This window comes from Mytilus edulis, chromosome 8 (genome assembly GCF_963676685.1).
Source record: "Mytilus edulis chromosome 8, xbMytEdul2.2, whole genome shotgun sequence".
In the NCBI taxonomy this organism is placed as follows: domain Eukaryota; kingdom Metazoa; phylum Mollusca; class Bivalvia; order Mytilida; family Mytilidae; genus Mytilus; species Mytilus edulis.
Window position 1 is genome coordinate 18919079 of NC_092351.1, and position 18643 is coordinate 18937721.

The 18643-nt window shown below is 32.4% G+C and overlaps 1 protein-coding gene across 1 annotated transcript; it reads right to left on the reverse strand.

Moving 5' to 3' along the window:
- Positions 1–6498: 6498 nt before the first annotated feature.
- LOC139485003 (uncharacterized) lies at positions 6499–13653 on the reverse strand. Its single transcript, XM_071269089.1, has 5 exons — positions 13540–13653; positions 11985–12197; positions 9516–9662; positions 8624–8714; positions 6499–7094 (listed from the first exon to the last, which is right to left on the reverse strand). The coding sequence occupies exons 1-5, from the start codon at positions 13583–13585 to the stop codon at positions 6884–6886; spliced, it is 708 nt and encodes a 235-aa protein (XP_071125190.1). The 5' UTR covers positions 13586–13653; the 3' UTR covers positions 6499–6883.
- Between the last annotated feature and the right edge of the window lie 4990 nt (positions 13654–18643).

The following is an 18643-nucleotide window of genomic DNA, read 5'->3' on the forward strand; positions in this document are numbered from 1 at the left end:
GTTAACATACTTGATTTGTTTTCACCAATATTTGTTTGATTTAATTCCAGTTTGCACAACTAATATTTTACTTTTTGTAATATATATATCAACCGAATTTGTTGTTATTATATCATTATTATCAGTTACAGATAAATCCCAAAACACCATCGTTATTTTGAATACATATTATTACATAAACTGCTTGATAAATGATATAGGTATTGACAATTCACTTTTAAACTCAATAAATACCCTCAAGACACTTACTACTTACTAAGGAAATCCAGGAAAATCATAGGTCTGTTTTACGTTCCTTTTGAGATTTATAACCAAAGCTACAGGATCCTCAAACACTGAAAGAGTTGGAATTGCTTTGTTTCATAAAAATAACGTCAAACGTAGATACAAGTTATTTGTCTTAGGGAGAGAATAACCCTACTCTGTAAAACATATCTCTGATTCAAACTAAGAATTCTCTGAAAATAACATCATCAAGATGCTTCTTGTCTTTGGAGACAACATATTTGTTACGTTTGAAGGACTTTGTTTTATCTTACTATCGGCAATTGAAACCAATTGAACCCTTCTTCTTGTCGACTTGTTGTTTTATTCTTTTTAGGCTGACTTCATACAGGATCTTCTTCGGAAGGAAGAAAAGAAGTTAGCAATATTCTTTAATATTACTTTCCCCTTTAAAGATAATGTTCTCTCATTAAATAATTCAACATTTGGTGACTCTATTGAAAGCATCTACCCAATCGAACAACTAGAGATGAAAGTACAACAGATACTGTTAAGTTTGTCTCATATCTTGGCTTACACCTAGAAATTGACAACTGGTGTCAGTCCAATACAAAACTATACGACAAAAGAGATGATTTCAGCTCCCCAATTTAGAATTTTCCATTTTATGTAGCAACATTGCAGCAGCACCTACAGACGGATAATATATCTCCCAATTCATACAATATTCCCGGGCATGTATTTCCTATCATAATTTCCCCGATAGGCGGTTGCTGCTTACAAGAAAGCTAATAAACCAATTGTTCCAAATGGTTATGTTGAAATCACCCCTCCGTAAATAAGATGGACCCATAACGATTTGGTTGGCCGTTATAAAGCAATGAATGAAATGCAAGAATACGAATAGCTTATGGTTTATTTGTAAAATAAGAATCGTGTACTCGATAAATATTCATATCAGGACAGTAGAACGTTTAATTTTAGTAAACTTTTCCATAGGATTGCTACATGTAGTCGTTTTTGTTTATTTTGTGGTATTTTACACAGATTGCAATAATAAGTATAGTTCAAGGTAATGTTGTTTTGCATTTTTATAATTTTGAATATAAAATAGAGCTAGTTGGGGAGACGATCATTTTACAATTTTGTGGTTATCCATTTGTTCTGTACCTTACTGTTTATGATAGTAATTTCATCTTTCTCTGATATGTTACCGCGATAAAAACCTCATCAAATACAAAATGTCCTTCAGTCAAAATAAGTACAGATAGGTCTTTAATGCATAATTTTTGATACAATTCATGAGAGCATGTTCTCGTTGAGTTCTGTCAATGTTTCTAAGAACTACAAGAAAAATGAGTTAGAAACGACTCGGATTGGCTTTTTCGGTGGAAAAATGTAGGAAGATGTGGCATGCGTGCCAATGAGATAACTCTTTATCCAAGTCACATTTTATAAAGGTTACATTTGTAACCAATATAGGTCGAAGTACGGTTTTCAACACAGAGCCGTGGCTCACACCGAACTGCAAGCTATAAAGGGCCCCAAAATTTACTAGTGTAAAACCATTTCAACGGGAAAATCAACGGGCTAATCTATGTAAAAATGATTGTAATAACTATGAATTGTAAAATTAGCAAACTACCTAAAAATATGAATTCACTGAAAAAATTCTCTGGTTATCCAGACAAATTAACTGCTGTAGGTCAAGTAATTTGTCATAACAGCAAAAACAGTGCAATAAAGATATTATTTTAGGAAAGAAACAAAAAGAGAAACGAGAAACACACCAACAAACTACAATTACTGAACTGATCTATTGAAACATATGAATCCTTTGAACAAACTTATTATCAAATGGTTAATAAGTTTAACACAGTGGTTAAATCTTGTTTTAAAATTTTGAAAAAGTTTGAAATATCAAAAACACATCTCAATAAGTATCCTTTATTTGTGTACAGTTATAAGACTCATGATTATTCTGTTTATGACGTCTTTAATTACAATTAATCCGTTGCATGTTGTCCTTGTGTTATGCTAAACACGAGTGTCAAAGGTTATTAGGAGTGCTGAGCGCTCACAACCATGTTTATCCCCTCCATTTTATGTACAAATGATGAATGTACAGCCCTTGGATGGTGTAAACTTCCTAAACCAACGTGTTGATGTAACGGTGTATGGCATATGGTGCAAAAGTAAAAGGTGTATAGTGTAAGGGGAATGATGTATTGGTGTAATGTGCGATCGTTTTCTAAATAAAACAAATTGTAGTCGCACGCTTTCTTTGAAATTAAATTGCGTTATGGTTTAATCTGTAACATGTGTCTAGGTCGTTTTAACCAAACCTTTGCAAAAATTTTGGATTTTAGTGAACTGCAATTTCATATTTAATTTGCCCTTGCAACGGTTGTAATTGGAGCAACACTAATGTGTGTTTGGACGATTAGTATCATTGATTGCTGTTTTTTAAGGATTTCAAAACATCTTTGAAATGATTTTTGCATACAAATTATCTAGTTTAATTAAGAGATATTATATTAAAAAAAACCATATACATTCACTCAATTAACGGGTTAAGTTGCAAGTCGCTGTAAAAATGTCGATGTGTTCGCAATTTCATCCCGTTCATATACTATACACGAATCAGACAAAACAACCGTGCTAACATCTATGCATTTTGCATACACAAAATTTTATGGTGTAACGGTGTATGGTATATGGTGCAATGTAAGGGGTTGTATGGTGTAAGGGGAATGGTGTAATGGTGTAACGGGCGATCGTTTTTTTAAACAAATAAAACAAATTGTAGTCGCACACTTTCTTTGAAATTAAATTGCATTATGGTGTAATGTGTAAGGTGTATGGTGCAAAGGTGATGACGAATCGTCTTATGGATTATGGTATGGTGTATCGTGAATGGTACAATGGTGAATGGTGTAAGTGGGAAGTTTACACCATCCAATAACTGTAGCTTGAAGTTTAAAGAGTTATTTCTTATTTTTCATGTCAGAGCATTTTTTATGGCAGACTTTACGGTATGGGTTATTCTTATTGTTGAAGGCCGTACGCGTACGGTTGCCATCATTTCCTTAATCCATTTCATTTGAAATTTGTAGGATAGTTGTCTCACTTGATATTATCTCACATCCCCTTTTTGAATATCGATCCCTTGAAGAAATCTTTACCAAGAGTATATTCAGTAAGTTGATGACTGAATCTATATTATCCCTGAATTATAAGCCTGCTAACTGTGATGAGTAAATACAAGGATGAAGCGGCTGGTGTTATTATTGTATTTCAAGAATTGAATCACATTCACAAACCAAGTAGTCACCATTGACCATATCACCAATTTGAAAATTGAATGATTTGGATCATTACCCGGTTACCTTTCTGTGTCAGGGTATAACTACTTCGACCATTTTCTTAGGTTTAGTGTTTAGCAGCCGTTTTTTCTTTGTTGTGATATATTGTTTGTCCTTTGATGTTTTTTCGTTTTTTGCAGTGGTATCGTCAGTTTGTTTTTGACCACTATGTTTGCATAGCTTTGGAATCTTTTGCATCTCTGATACTGTCTTGTCCTGTTTTTAACTCTTGGTATAAATGTTTTACTTCACATTGGTTTTTTTTATTCTTTGTCGGAACATGCCGTTAAATAGATTTTATTCATGTGCCACTTATTTGTCTTATGAAGATGAAAAATACTTTGGAAGAGTTTATACAACCAATGTTTCAAATCCACCGCTGGGTATTTGTAGCAATTAGCAGCCATTTTGTGTTAGCGTGAAGCCACCAATGAGACGATAATTGTATGTAAATTTTCTTCTTATCAAAGTTGTGTTACTACACTTTTACTTTCAACAGCCACATATTTAGTAAACAGTTTTAACCAAGCCTTTTTCAAAAACTTTGGATTTTTATGCACTGCAATTTCATATTTAAGTTGCCCTTGCAACTGTTTTAATTGGAGCAGCACTAATGTGTTGTGGACGATTAATATTATTGATATTACCAATGTTATTTCAACTGATCGGGCGGAGCTTATGTTTTAATTTGCACGAGGACAGTCTATTTGACGATGTGAGTGATAAGGTTGATTGCCGTTATTATTGATTTCTAATCATCTATCAGTGTCACCGAACGGATATACAACAGAACTGAGTGTATAATACGGGACAAATAACTGGAATCTTGTTACATAGTATGATATGCTAATGTTTTCCCTCCGAGTACTGTGTTAAAAGAAATCACATAGTTTTCCTACTTAAAATTACCCTTTTTTCATATTCTAGTAACCAAAGCTCATTTTGAGACATGTCACACAACATGTACTTCCAATGCGCTAAAAGGTAGGCGCCACTTCTTGAGCAGGAGGATCTTAAAGAGCAACTAATATCTTCCCCATTTTTGTGAAGTTACTATTGCACATGCGTATTTTTTTCTATTTAGAAATATGTTACTGTGCTTATCCAGTAACCTTTGTGGTATTACAAAAGCAATTGCTAAAACAGTTTAACAAATTGCAGTTAGATTTCTTCCCCAACTAACTGATCAATTAGTAACATATTTTAACAGATTGCTGAAGTGAAAGGTTGTTAGTATGAAGTGTGTGCTGTGGAATGGAAATCAATACTTACAATCCAGTTCCAGTGAGATAATGTCTGTCATGAATTTCAAACCAAATAGGTACTAACCATCAAATGAGTCACTGATTCAGAAGGTCTAACTTTTACATGAAAACATTCATCATAAATAAATTTGATAAAATATTTGTTCAAAACTTGTTTTGCAGGTCAATATTATATAGCTTTGTTTTCTAAGATGAAGTATAAAAGTATTTCTGATTAGGATAAAATTTTCTATTAGACTTACTGATCTGCTGGCATTAAGGGTAAATACTTTTTATTGAGTCCTTGTATATTAACAAAATAATGAATGATATCAGACTTTTGATTTTGCTTACAAAAGATTCATCAATACCACTTGAATAAAAAAAAAGAAATGCAAAATTAATACAAAGTTTAACAGCATTGAGAACAAAAAATATAAGTAAGGTTTTGCCAAATAATGCTTATACTTGTTGTCTTATTCCGAGTAGGAGAAACTCATAAGGACTAAATTGAATAATTTAAAGCTTTACAAAACAGTTAATCTATAATTGTACCATACCAATAAAAATACATGTCAATAAAGAACTGGTGACTTTAGGCAGGACGATACCTTCTTAATTTATAAAGGAATTTGAAATATTCATAGAACTTTGAATGTGCTCAAAAAAATAATTTAAACAGTTTTGTTTTCCAAATTTTAATCATATAACAAATAAATTATGGTGTTCTTTTAAGAAGAAAGGATAATTGTTCAATAATCAGGAAAATAATGTAACAAACAAATTACTTATAAAATGATAAAAGTGGATATTTGTTAGAAATATTTTGCTGATTTTATGGTAATTTGGATTATTCCCGCTTAATAGTAGAAGATTAAAAAGAAAAGCTTTTGAAAAAATTGTTCAAATTACAATTACGCACAACTTGTTGTTGGAAAATGTAGCTATAAATTACAGACTTACAAAAGAACGTTTTGAACTCATTATCTATTAGATCTATTTATGATTGAAGTTTACATGTCACAGTAAGACCTTCTAAATCAGCGACTCATATTTATGGTAAGTCATCATTTGGTTTCAAATTCATGACAAAGACATCAACTTCTAACTGGATCTGGATGGTAAGTATTAATTCTTATTTCACAGCACTCACTTCGTACTAACAACCTTTCACCTGAGCAATCTGCTTAAATATTTTACCAGTTGATCAGTTAATTGGAGAAGAAATCTAAATGCAATTTGATAAACTGTTTTAGCCATTGCTATTGTGATACCACAAAAGTTACTGGATAATCAGTGTCTCTTGTTTTTTTTTTGTTTTTTTTTTTTTTTTGGTTACCGTATGTTGTCATAGTGATGTGGTTATTTTCTACTTTTAGCTTCGAATGGTCCTCAGGTAATTTATGCTATGTTTTTTCTACCTATTTGTAAAAATCATTTTCATAACATATATATGTCGTCAATTATATCAAACTCAACGAAGACAATAATGTTGGCATATGCATACAGGTACATTAACGAATTACTAATGTTTGAAAACACCTAAATTTGTAATTGTAAAATTATTTTATTTAAACTTACAAAGTAAACAACTATAATGACAAGTATGCTGCACCAAAGGAAATAATTGAAATTTTTAATATAGTTATTTGTCAATGTTTATTATCACACTTTGTACAATTGTATATGTTTAGATCTGGTAGAAAGATATTTATAATGACGCACTCAAACTATTTAAATATCAATTGACTGAATGTGATTGATATTATCAGTCTACAACAAGAAAACATTTTGCAAAGTCAATCCATAAGCAAAAAATCATCGGTAAATGTTATAATCGAATCATATTTACAATTACATTGCAACCTGGCTTATCCGACACCTGAGTATTCCAACATCCTACTTTAACCGACACATTTTCATGGTCCCAAAATATGTATATCCTTACAGAAAAAAAATGATTATCCAACAACCTGCTTAATACGACATTTTTTTTCTTGTCCCCCAGTGTGTCGGATAAGACAGGTTACACTGTGTTTACATTCCCTTTCAATAAGATCTATTTTTGAACAAATTTACGACTGTTACAACAGACGATACATCTGACAAATTATCTTGACAGTTTGGTGTGTCATTCCAAAAGCTGAGTTTGCTGGTGATAATTGCCTTTAGACTGTGAATATTTCTAGGACCATTTGTATATTGTGAGGAATGGTTGGTACTGGCGCTGTCGTTCTCTGCTTTCATCCCTTTTCGTCGCCTGAAAATTATTGTGATGCATTACTCATTTTATTCATGCGTAACAAATATTTTAGTTACGGAAGTATTGGCAAACATGATAAATGAAGCATTGTCAATACCAAAGGTGGTTTCGGTGGATGATTGATCTAAGTAGTTCAACTACAGTATCGTTAGTATGTCAACACACAGTTTGATAGCTGTGCTGCACCTCTAATCGAAGTTGTATGGCCGAATTTTAAAGGTACTTTTCGGGTACTTCGCCAATAAAAACTAACTGAAACGAGATTAGTGCCGACCGTGGCTTTGAACAACAGTCAATTAATGAATGTCAATATTATGTTGACTATCATTTTAATAGCTATGAATCGAAACAACATGTAAAAAGTAAAATTATAAAAATACTGAACTTTAAGGAAAATTCAAAACGGAAAGCCCTTTATCAAAAGCTCAAACACATCAAAGGAATGGATAACAACTTACGTATACCTAACATGGTACAGGCATTTTCTTATGTTGAAAATGACGGATTAAACCTGGTTTTATAGCTAGCTAAACCTTTCACGTGTATGGCAGTCGCATCCAATTACACTATATTGACAACGATGTGTGAACAAAACAAACAGACATAATACGTAAAAATGTCAAAAATAGTGGTCAGGATCGTGTAATAATCTTAATCACTGTAAAACAAACAAATATGTTACAAAAATGCACTAAAATGCATAGAGACAAAGCACATTAAAAAAAATAAAGACAAGAATACAAACTTACCATAGAACAATAACACAATGCCGGGATGTATAAGTATTTATTTTACCTACTATACATTTCTAGGAATGTGATTGGTTATAAGCGCCCTTGTGGAGACCGTGTATATTTGATATTAGGTTAGTAGGGAGGCGGGGCTTATCTCATACACGGTTAGTAGTAGTGTTACGTCCCTTTATATTCCATATAAGGTAGTAAGCAGGCGGGGCTTATTTCATTCACGGATAGTAGTGGTGTTACGTCCCTTTATTAAACCAAAACTGCACTGATTATTAAGATTTAAATAAATTAAAAAAACAATAAAAACATTTCAACCTAACAAGTTGTTATTGTTTGTTGGTATCTGATTTTGTAAGATCAATGGAGTAGTTTCTTAATGCTAACAGTATTGAAGACTTGCTCATTTAGATAGGTCTAAATTTCACACGCTAAGATAGTCGGTAAGATAAATTCGTTACATAGTGTGATAGTGACCTACTACGGTATATATGGGATCAGTAAATTCCATATGGATTTTACTGATCCCATATACACCGTATTAGGTCACTAGCACACTATGTAACAAATAATATTCTTCGTTCCTCTATTAAAATTGATTTGTTTTATTTTACATTTTCCTAATGTTTATTGGTTGTAGTTTTTGGGGATTTTTTGTTGTTTTTTATTGGGGGAGGGGTGTATGTGACTGACCAAAATGTGTATAGAATAGTTGAAACATATTCATCACGAGTTTTATCATTGACGTAAATTAATGAATTGCTAGAAGGATACACATAATACCTGATGTAGCATACTGCTAACGTTACCAAGCTTATGACAATAAAACATCCGATTAGAGGAAGGATAATTTCTATGGTGTTAGTCTTGGTATCTAAAAATAATATAGAAATTGTAAATAAACATTAATATATTGTGCAGTAGATACACAATTATTCGTTAATCGTTGTCCTTAAATGTAAATGATAAACACATACTAGAATGTCAGTTACTACCAGTTTAAAAAGCGATTTATATTCAAATTCATAAATTATTGTTTTAGCTTGTCGTTCGACATACAAACTTAGGTTCGATCGGATATCAAAATGTTGTTTGAAAACGTGTATAGTGACTTGAATTCAGAAGTTAACTCATATCCAAAGCTAAATTGTAAGACACAGACGTGTATTACTCTGTAAAATACCTGCTGTTTTCATTGTTGTTGTTCTTCGGTTTGCATGTTTTGTCGACTTTTATATTACATTTGTATTTGTTTGTGCGTTCCGTTTGTGTTTTTGTTGTATTGCTGTCATGTAGTGTAATCATATAAACGATTGTTTTTAACATTGTCATAAAAGCGGGAGGTTTGACTACATAAAACCAGTTTCATCTCATCATTTTTTTTTCTAAAAATGTCCTTTTTCAAGACAGGAATATAGCAGTTGTTACCAAAAAGATCGATTCTATATATGTTGGCGTTTGTTTTTGTGGCAGTTAAGTCTTCCTGTTATTCCTTTGTTTTCGTCTTTTAATTGATGTGTTTCTCTGGGTTTTAGTTTGTGACCCGGATTCGTTTACTCCCAAATCGATTAATGACTTTTGAACAGCGGTATACTTTATTTATGCATCTGGTTCTAGCAACCTTCCTTAAAGTAGCATACGTTTCTATACAACAAGGGTTTGTAAACACTCCTACCATCTTTGGTGGGTTTTGGTTGACGCTGATCACTGCTACATACAGCCAATAGTTGTTCATTCTGATTATCACAATCAGACGTAAAATAACAACGTGACCCGTGACACTTCTTACACTGAATTACCGACTTGGTGGCAATAGATATTCCTGTCACAGATTGAAAAGAATAATCATGTAATTCGTCTGGGTATTTTTCAATATTGTGAAAATGAACAAAAAGTACATGCATATTTGTATCAAAAATTTGACTAAAGGTTAGCCTTATGAAATGATGAGTTAAACTTTCTTGTTTTTTGTTTTTTGTTTTTGTTTTTTTATTGTTATTATTTTATGCTTAAATCACCTTAGTACCAGTCACCTTGAATATGATTAGATAATATGTCTACAATCATTTGACAAAGAGCAAGGCCCATACCGCATAGTCAGCTATAAAAGGCCCCGATAAGACAATGTAAAACAATTCAAACGAGAAAAATAACGGCCTTATTTATATGAAAAAATGAACGAAAAACAAATATGTAACACATAAACAAACGACAACCACTGAACTACAAGCTCCAGACTGACTTGGGACAGGCACATACATAAATAATTTGGCGGGGTTAAACATGTTAGCGGAATCCCAACCCACCCCTAACCTGGGACAGTGGTATAACAGTACAACACAAGTTTTTATTTGGATTTTGATAAATTTTCCCTCTCTCCATCCCGTTTTTTACATTTTTTCTTAAATAAGTAATTTTATTATGTTATTTTTAATATACTGGGTGATTTGTTTTGACTAACAAGGGTATTTTGTGCTTAGCTTAGTTGACTCCTTTTCTAGGCCAAGCTATTGTATTATGTTATATGTTATGTAATATGGTATTATAGTGTTTATGTATTTCATTCATTATTATCGTGTTGTACAGATGTATAATATATATTGTGTATTTTGAAATGAAAGATTTTGTAAAAATAAGTAAAAATTCTGAAATTTACTTTCTAGGTTCTCCGTTCATATATACATTGCACATACGATATAAAAAAGAACTACCAGTTGGATTCTGACACTTACAACATATCAGATGGTTTGTTACGGTTGTAGGAAGATTGCATAAATATTTATATTTCAATTGTTATTCAATAGATCTATTTATTATGACAGAAGTGCCATCATCAGGGGTCCAACCATCAATTTTATGTTAAAGTCTTTAACATGTTTAACTTTGATCTATTAAGCATTCTAGTATCTTCAATACTCTTATGTTGGCTATACGCAGATATTAGTTCTGTATTGAATATTTTGAAAATGGACGTCGTACTAAATGTCAAATCATATAATTAAACTAAAGAGTTGATATCACACACAAAAAATTAGAACTAGGATTGGTCGTAAGTCATGAACAATTCAGTATACTTAGTAAGTTTTTTTGTGAAACCGACTCCAGTTCGTTTACATAGTTTTTTTTTAAATCGTGTCAATATATTCCGATAAGATTGTAAAAGGATAGTCTTACTTTTTGTTTTGCAACTGAAAAATAGGCCTAAAAAATACGACTGCAACGACTATTTGAAATGATATCAATACATAACCCATTAAGGTGAAGCATTAAACTTCTTAATGTACTGTTTATTAAAACTATCAATCATATCCTTAATTGGACAGGCATATTGTCTACAAAATAAGTTTTCAGCATGCCACATTTGGTATGAAAAAGCTTATTTCAGACTTTATTTTGTTCTCGTCTTGAATTTGTATGAAATATTCATCACTAGACGTACCATCATACGAATCATTCAAAAAACAATTCCAATGGTCCATCATGCAATTCCAAAACCATTAACTGGTATTCAATGAAAATAGTAACGATAATAGAGGCGGTAATTAGCAAAACAGAATTTGTAGCGAAAAGGTCGATTTAAGTGCCATATAAAAAAGGTAAAAATAAACGACGGAAATTCCAAAACTGACAGATGGCAAATTCATATCTCACACACATTCGACAGATTGAAAACAACAGTCATATTTCTGACTTGGTACCAGCATTTCCTTATGAAGACAATGGTGGATGGAAATTGTAGTTTGTAAATTATTGGTTTATATAGGGGGCATGTTATGGCATCTACCTTAACTAAAGCTCCAGTTGTGGTAAGCAACCATCTGTCGCAGTAAATCAAGTCGTACGGTAACCTATAGTTGTTTATTTCTGTGTCATTTGGTCTCTTGTGGAGAGTTGTCTCATAGGCAATCATACCACATCTTCTTGTTTTACATTTGTCAGATAGCTATTCTTCTGCATTTAATAATCCTATCAATTGCTATTTTGTTTTATTGTTATTCGTTTAAAATCAACTTTTAATTGTTTGATATGTTATTGAAAAACCAAAGATTTAAAGGTGCAACCACGCAAATAAGTAAACTCTCAGTAAAGCAAATTTTCATCGGTATTTTAAGGTACCTGTAACTGATTGTAAATAAATTAATACCTGTGTCTGATGATAGATAAATTTGTCTTGCTATACCAATCCAATGCCAGAGGCCGGTTTTCCCTTCAAATGCAGATCTATTGATCATTTCCTTGGCTTCTATTAAAGTAGAAATGTTTCCATACAGGTAAGAGTCTATATCTTTTTTGCAACTATCCAGTGAATCCCTCCATGTGCCATATTCTTTTAATTTGAAGAATTGATTCTTGTCTTCTTAAAAAAGATAAACATTCTTTATCATTATACTAATTATAAGTTTTAGCGTTCTTGCCTACTAATATTCTAATTAGTATAAATGTAATCATAGTTCAGTATAATGTCAAAAGTGTTTCACCTATTTAAAATTTCTCCAATATTTTTAAATAAAAACAAAACACTCACGTTTTGTCCAAATGTTGCATTGGAAAAAAAGGTGCAATCAAAGCAGGAATGTATGTGGACTTCGTGCAATCCTATCGAGTACGTGCATGAATCTGTTGGATCTTTTATATTTTAAAATTAAGAATTTGTAAATACAAATTGGAGCAGTCGATTGTAATATAACAAAATTTTATTATTTCGAGTTCTTGAAAAACAAATGTCGTTAGAAATTATCGTCAATAGTACAGCTTCTGTACGGTATCTAATTAGTTATCAAAGGTACCATAATTATAATTCAGTACGCCAGACGCGCGTTTCAAGAAATACAATTACAAAGTTGAAGAGCATTGAGGATCCAAAGTTGTGCCAGATACGGCTAAGGTAATCTATACCTGTGATAAGAAAATCCTGAGTTTTTCGAAAAATTCAAAGTTTTTTAAACAGGAAATTTATAAAAATGACCACAATATTAATATTCATGGAGTGCTGAATACTTGGCTGGTAATATCCTCGGGGACGAAACGTCCATCAGCAGTGGCATCGACCCAGTAATGTAAATAGTCAAAGGTACCAGGATTATAATTTAATTATAAAATGACTTAGTGCATGTGGTATGTATGGCGTATTTTCTTTGTTCTTACTTTCCATTTGATAAAAAGATATTTGTCAGTCCTAATATCTGCAATGAAACTTATGAACAACTGCTGACTTGTCTGTACAATGTATTTCATTTCTCATAATTAGTTACTCTACCATGACTTCCTCGGTCTGCGATGCACCCAATCCAGGTGATCTGAATTGTACTACCACTAATAAATTGTGAAACATGTTAAACATATTATTTGTAAACCAATTTATCACCCAGCAATGTTATCGAAATTGAAAAAGAGTTTTACTATTTACACTTAATACACACACTCCAATATACTCCCAAATAAGGATAAAATGAAATTAAATACACGGTGTTGTGTTCAAAATGAACAATCTTCATGGAATGAATTATTCATAAACATTTTTTGGCGACGATATGTAAGCTTGTATAATGATATGATAGGAATATATGTTATCGATAAAGAAATTAAGGCAACAGTAGTTAATGATCTATCCTTGTGTAGATATATTCACAATCGATTTGGCGAAAACGAATGCGAGTAAGAAAACAAAAAACGAGGGAAACATATCATAGAATACATACTTTTCTCTTGACAAAATCCTCCAGCTACAACTTGATCACAATTCATAGGAATAAATTCGTATTTGTCAGGAGAATCGGTAGTGCATAGGAAAACACATAATTTACTTGTATTGTAGTTACCTAAAACAGTAAGGTGTTCGTCAATAATAAATTCAAGGCTGACACACAGCTCAAATTTTCAGTTTGTAACACAATATAACAAGATAAGAAGCGTAAATGTATGCTATTCGTTAAATCTAACTTTAAGAATTAATTTTAACATGTAAATCACCTTTTACATTAAAACCAATAAGTTCTCTTCTAATCTGAAGTCATACAATGCAATGAGTATTTCCAAGACAGTATCGATTATATTGGACATACATCGCAAAAATATATCGTTCCTTGTATTTCAAAGTCAATGGTCAATATTATGAAAACAATAACTTATCGTATTATATGGTGAAATATAATTTCTTTTTGGTGAAGACATGGCAACAATCTGCATTTATTTAATACACGATATTTCATTAAGTGGGTAAAAATGTCAAACAGTTTCGTCCAATTGAGAATTTCAAGTCATTAAAGTGATAAAATTTCTGACACCTTAGACATGTATCTATTGAGAGGTCCAAACGAATCATACATTTCTGCTCCTTTTTTCATCAAATTGAATTGAAAAAATCGAGGGCTAAATCTTTTTGAAAAACACTACAAGAATTTCTGGACCCATGGACTTGAACATGTGGACAGTCAAATAGAAAAATGTCATATACAACACGAACAAAACCATATTGATGTCGATATAACCCACTTGGAAGGCTATATTATTCTTTCACTATCAAGAATTAAAATCATATGAAACCTCAAATTAAAAAAACAATATACATATGGGTTTTTTTTTATAACAAAATGGATAGTTTTCATTATTAAACGTATGTACATATACATTTTCTGAAGAAAATTCGTTAATTTGTCCACATTTAGAAGAAGTTTACTTTTTTGTAATTTCTTGCTTCCAGGAAGCAATTCGTCGACATATTTTCCGTATGCAAAGTGACCTTAGCGTGAACCTTCTCGTAAAAATGCGGTGATCGCAATACGCATGGGTCTGTAACTGAAATAAACTATTATCTGATCGTACATGTTAAACACGTGCTAACTATCCATACTTTTTTGTTGATTGTTTACTTTAAGGTGACAACCGGTAAACCTCGGAATCAAAACACGGCATTTAATGAGCTGCCATATTTGTTAAAACATAACAGACAGAGAGAAAAAAATTGACGATTATATGATATATTTGCGTAAAAATGATAAAATCGTGCACAGAAGACCAATTTTATTATATATACATGCATAGGTTCAAGAATTGGATAAATATTATTTTCCAATAGTCACTCATTTCATATGACCTTAAAATGTATTGGACAAAGACTTTCATATTTAAAAAATCTTTTTAATAAATTTCTGTGTTCTAGCTGGAATGAGCAAATTGGCCTGCTAATTTTGAAAATTTGTTCATAATAAACATTTTATGAAAGGTTCATCAGTAAGATATAAAATTATTCTTTTCTTGACATGTGGTATTGAAACTGAATTTATAATCTTGCTCGTTATACAAATTATCACGAATCAATGCGCTGGAAACTGTTTTCAATATTGATGTTTGGAAGGAGGAATACATTTCTTAAAACTGTAATAGTCCTAGGCCTGCACTGAAGACTGAATCACTGGAAACAAATGATGGTAGGTACCAATTCTATTTTTTTCATAAAAGCTCTCAGAGGAAACTTTCCTTAACCCTCTTATCCAAAACTTTACAGAGCAAATCTCTTACATACCCCTTTACCAACCCTTGTTGGGGTCTATAATAGTGATAGTAAGTTTTTTGCCCGGGGGATCTCAAATGACGACTTACGAGGATTCGTGCTTGCATGTGTAGTCACTTCAATAACCATGCATGCGTTTTTTTGTTTAAATTGAGGCTCTCATTTACAAAAAAAAACTGTATATAATTCGTCTTGATATCAGCGCAACAATGTTAGATCTGTAAATTCTACCATTTTGTACTTCCCTGGCCTGGACTCGAACTCGTGCTACTGATATATCGTGGCACCAAATCGCTATGCACTATGGCCGACTCGCCAATTACAATAAAAATACGTGTATAATTCGACGTGATATCAGCCCAACAATGTTAAGGGACCAGTTGAACGACGCCTCCGGGTGCGGGAATTTCTCGCTACATTGAAGACCTGTTGGTGACCTTCTGCTGTTGTTTTTTCTATGGTCGGGTTGTTGTCTCTTTGGCACATTCCTCATTTTCATTCTCAATTTTATTAATCTGTAAATGTGCAGAAGCAAATTGTTTTGTTCTTGTGTGGCCGAGACTCGCACTGATGCTAATGATATATCGTGGCATCAAATCCTCTGCACTTTGCCCGACGCGGGCGAAAACCAAGGTTATACAATAATAAAGCTTTCAATGCCCGGGTGGTACCTTTCCTCGTCAGGTATAATCTAGCGTCGTTACACAATATATGATATGTTTAATATATATATAAATTAAACAGCTTAAAGGGAAACCACACTATTGTTTATACGCATCGCTCTCGGCGCGGCCATATTGTCGTAACTATATTATGACGTCACCTTTTTCGATTCCGCTGTAAAGGTTGCTAATTTATGAAAAAGCGAACGCTCGAAGGGATGTTCCACTAAAGCAGGAGAAATGATAATGGACATATCATATTTTTTACAACTGATATGTTGTACTAGCGAGTTTCTAGATTGTATTGGGGTTTAATTGCGGAATACAAAATAATGGGCAAATACTTCAGAATAAAAGGCAGAAAAAAAAAAAGATTAAATGATGAGGTGCTTAAATATAAAGAATAAAATGTATTGGAAACACAAAATAAACATTTATAAATGAATGACCCACTATCCAGACCATTATGATAAAAAGGATCTACAAAACACATAATCACCATGCATAATCAACACTAAGAACGTTGGAATTTCATCCTCTCCGACCATTTTCTCGATAAAAAGTCGGTGACATATAATCGTTTTTTAAATTTTCTGATGTATATGTTCAATATCTAGTTGAATTCTAAATTTCCAAAAAATTATGGACTCATCTTGACCTTAAGTGCTAAAATGAAAATGCTACTCGAAATGGACAAAATGTATGGCAAAAAAATAGCCGAAAGTGGTCATGAAATCGCCGCGATTCGGTATGTAGGGTTCAGCGTATATTTTCGGGGGGGGGGGGGGGGGGTGTACATATAGACCAAGAGTACCAACATGTTAGCGTATAGCTATCGGAATCTGTAGTTTTCTGTTCAAAAGAGGATTGTAAATAAGAACAATGAGTTTCAACTTACAGTTTTCTCATATCACATGCATGCAACGTCATAACTATTATACATGTTATAGTCTTCTATACTACATGTATAAATAATTCATCAAACATCTCATTTCATATAAGTATTTATCCGGCTCATCCTGTCGGGTATTTACAAAGCAGAGTCAAATTCATATGTTCTAGTTCTGAATATGCATTAAACTTGCCACTGGACGTAAATGTGTGAAGTCCTATTTGAAATCGTTATTTATTTCACACGTGACGACAGAAATGATGATCTAAGTGTCGTCCATCTTTCCCAAATGTTCCTTTGATATCTAACGCCTCTGAACCCTGAACAGTTTGGATACAATATTAAAGCTTGATACGGTCTAAATTTGGATTGTGATAAAAATTTTGACATAATATAGGTTTCTGACACAAAATAAATGTGGTCAAAGGTATTAAAAATCTATTGTGCAATACTGTGCAATTGGAGATTTCTTTTTGAGATATTTCGAAAACTTTTCAAAAAAATATATGAAACGCCACCCCTCCCCTCTTGGAGTAATTACCACCAAACTCAATCCCAGCCTTCCCTGTGTGGTATGGAACCTTGTAGTACAATTTTAGATAGATCCATAACACAAATGATTGTAAAATAGTAATTTTAGTAAAATGCTTGTTTGTGGCCCCTAATTTCTGAACGTTTTGAGCAATTACATGTACCCCTTAAATCAATTTCAGCCTTTCATTTGTGATATGAAACCTTGTGGTACAATTTCAGAAAGATTCATTACTTCTCAATGTCATATTAGAAATTTATGAAAATCAAAAGGGTATTTACATCAACAGATATAAACAATTTATCAAAGTTGTATGAAAATTGACGAAAGCGATATTGAGTTATAATTGTCCGAAAACTGGAAAATCCCCCTTTTTTAATGGATAACTCGGAAACGTAAAATCAAAATTTATAAAAAAAAGAAAGGGAGCTCACGTCAATAGATATAAACAATTCTTAAAGTTTTATGCCAATTGGTTAAAGCGTTTTTGAGTTAATGTCCGACATGTTGACGACGGACGGACGGACAGATGTATACCATAATACGTCCCGTAACCGGGCGTATAATAATTCAACACGTTTGGCTGTACCAGTCTCCAACAAGAGAAATATTTAACACACACACATGTATTTATGTAGAGATATACACATGTCTCACAGAGTACTGCTAAACTGTAACAAACACATTAATGGTCCGTCTGGTGAAAGAATATTCCACTCATATAGACAAATGTTTAGTGCTGATGTTCATGTAATATTTGCCACTAAAAGTTTTGCAAAAAGCAAGAAAACAATGGTAAAAAAATTAATAAATAGTAATAAAAGTTCAGATGTAGGTTCGAGTTTAGATCATTCAATGTGATCACTGTCGACAGTGATAAAGGGATATTGTCGGAGACCGTGACTGAAAAGGACATCCAGTTTTTTTACTCTTTATTCTTTGGTTCTTTAAACAAAAATAGCCAACATGATATATCAGAGAGTGCTTAAATATTGGCACACAAATTAAATTAATTATTTTCAAATTAACTATCATTAATGGGGGGGGGGGGGGGGGGTCTAGATATCTTACTGGAAAAAATATTCGAAATCAAAATAAAACTGAAACTCGAACTTAACTTGTGTCGATTATGGAGCGTTGTGTAATAACAGAAATGTTAGCCAATTTTAAATTTCTTCCGAAAACGGTGTCATTGAGGGTTTTTTTT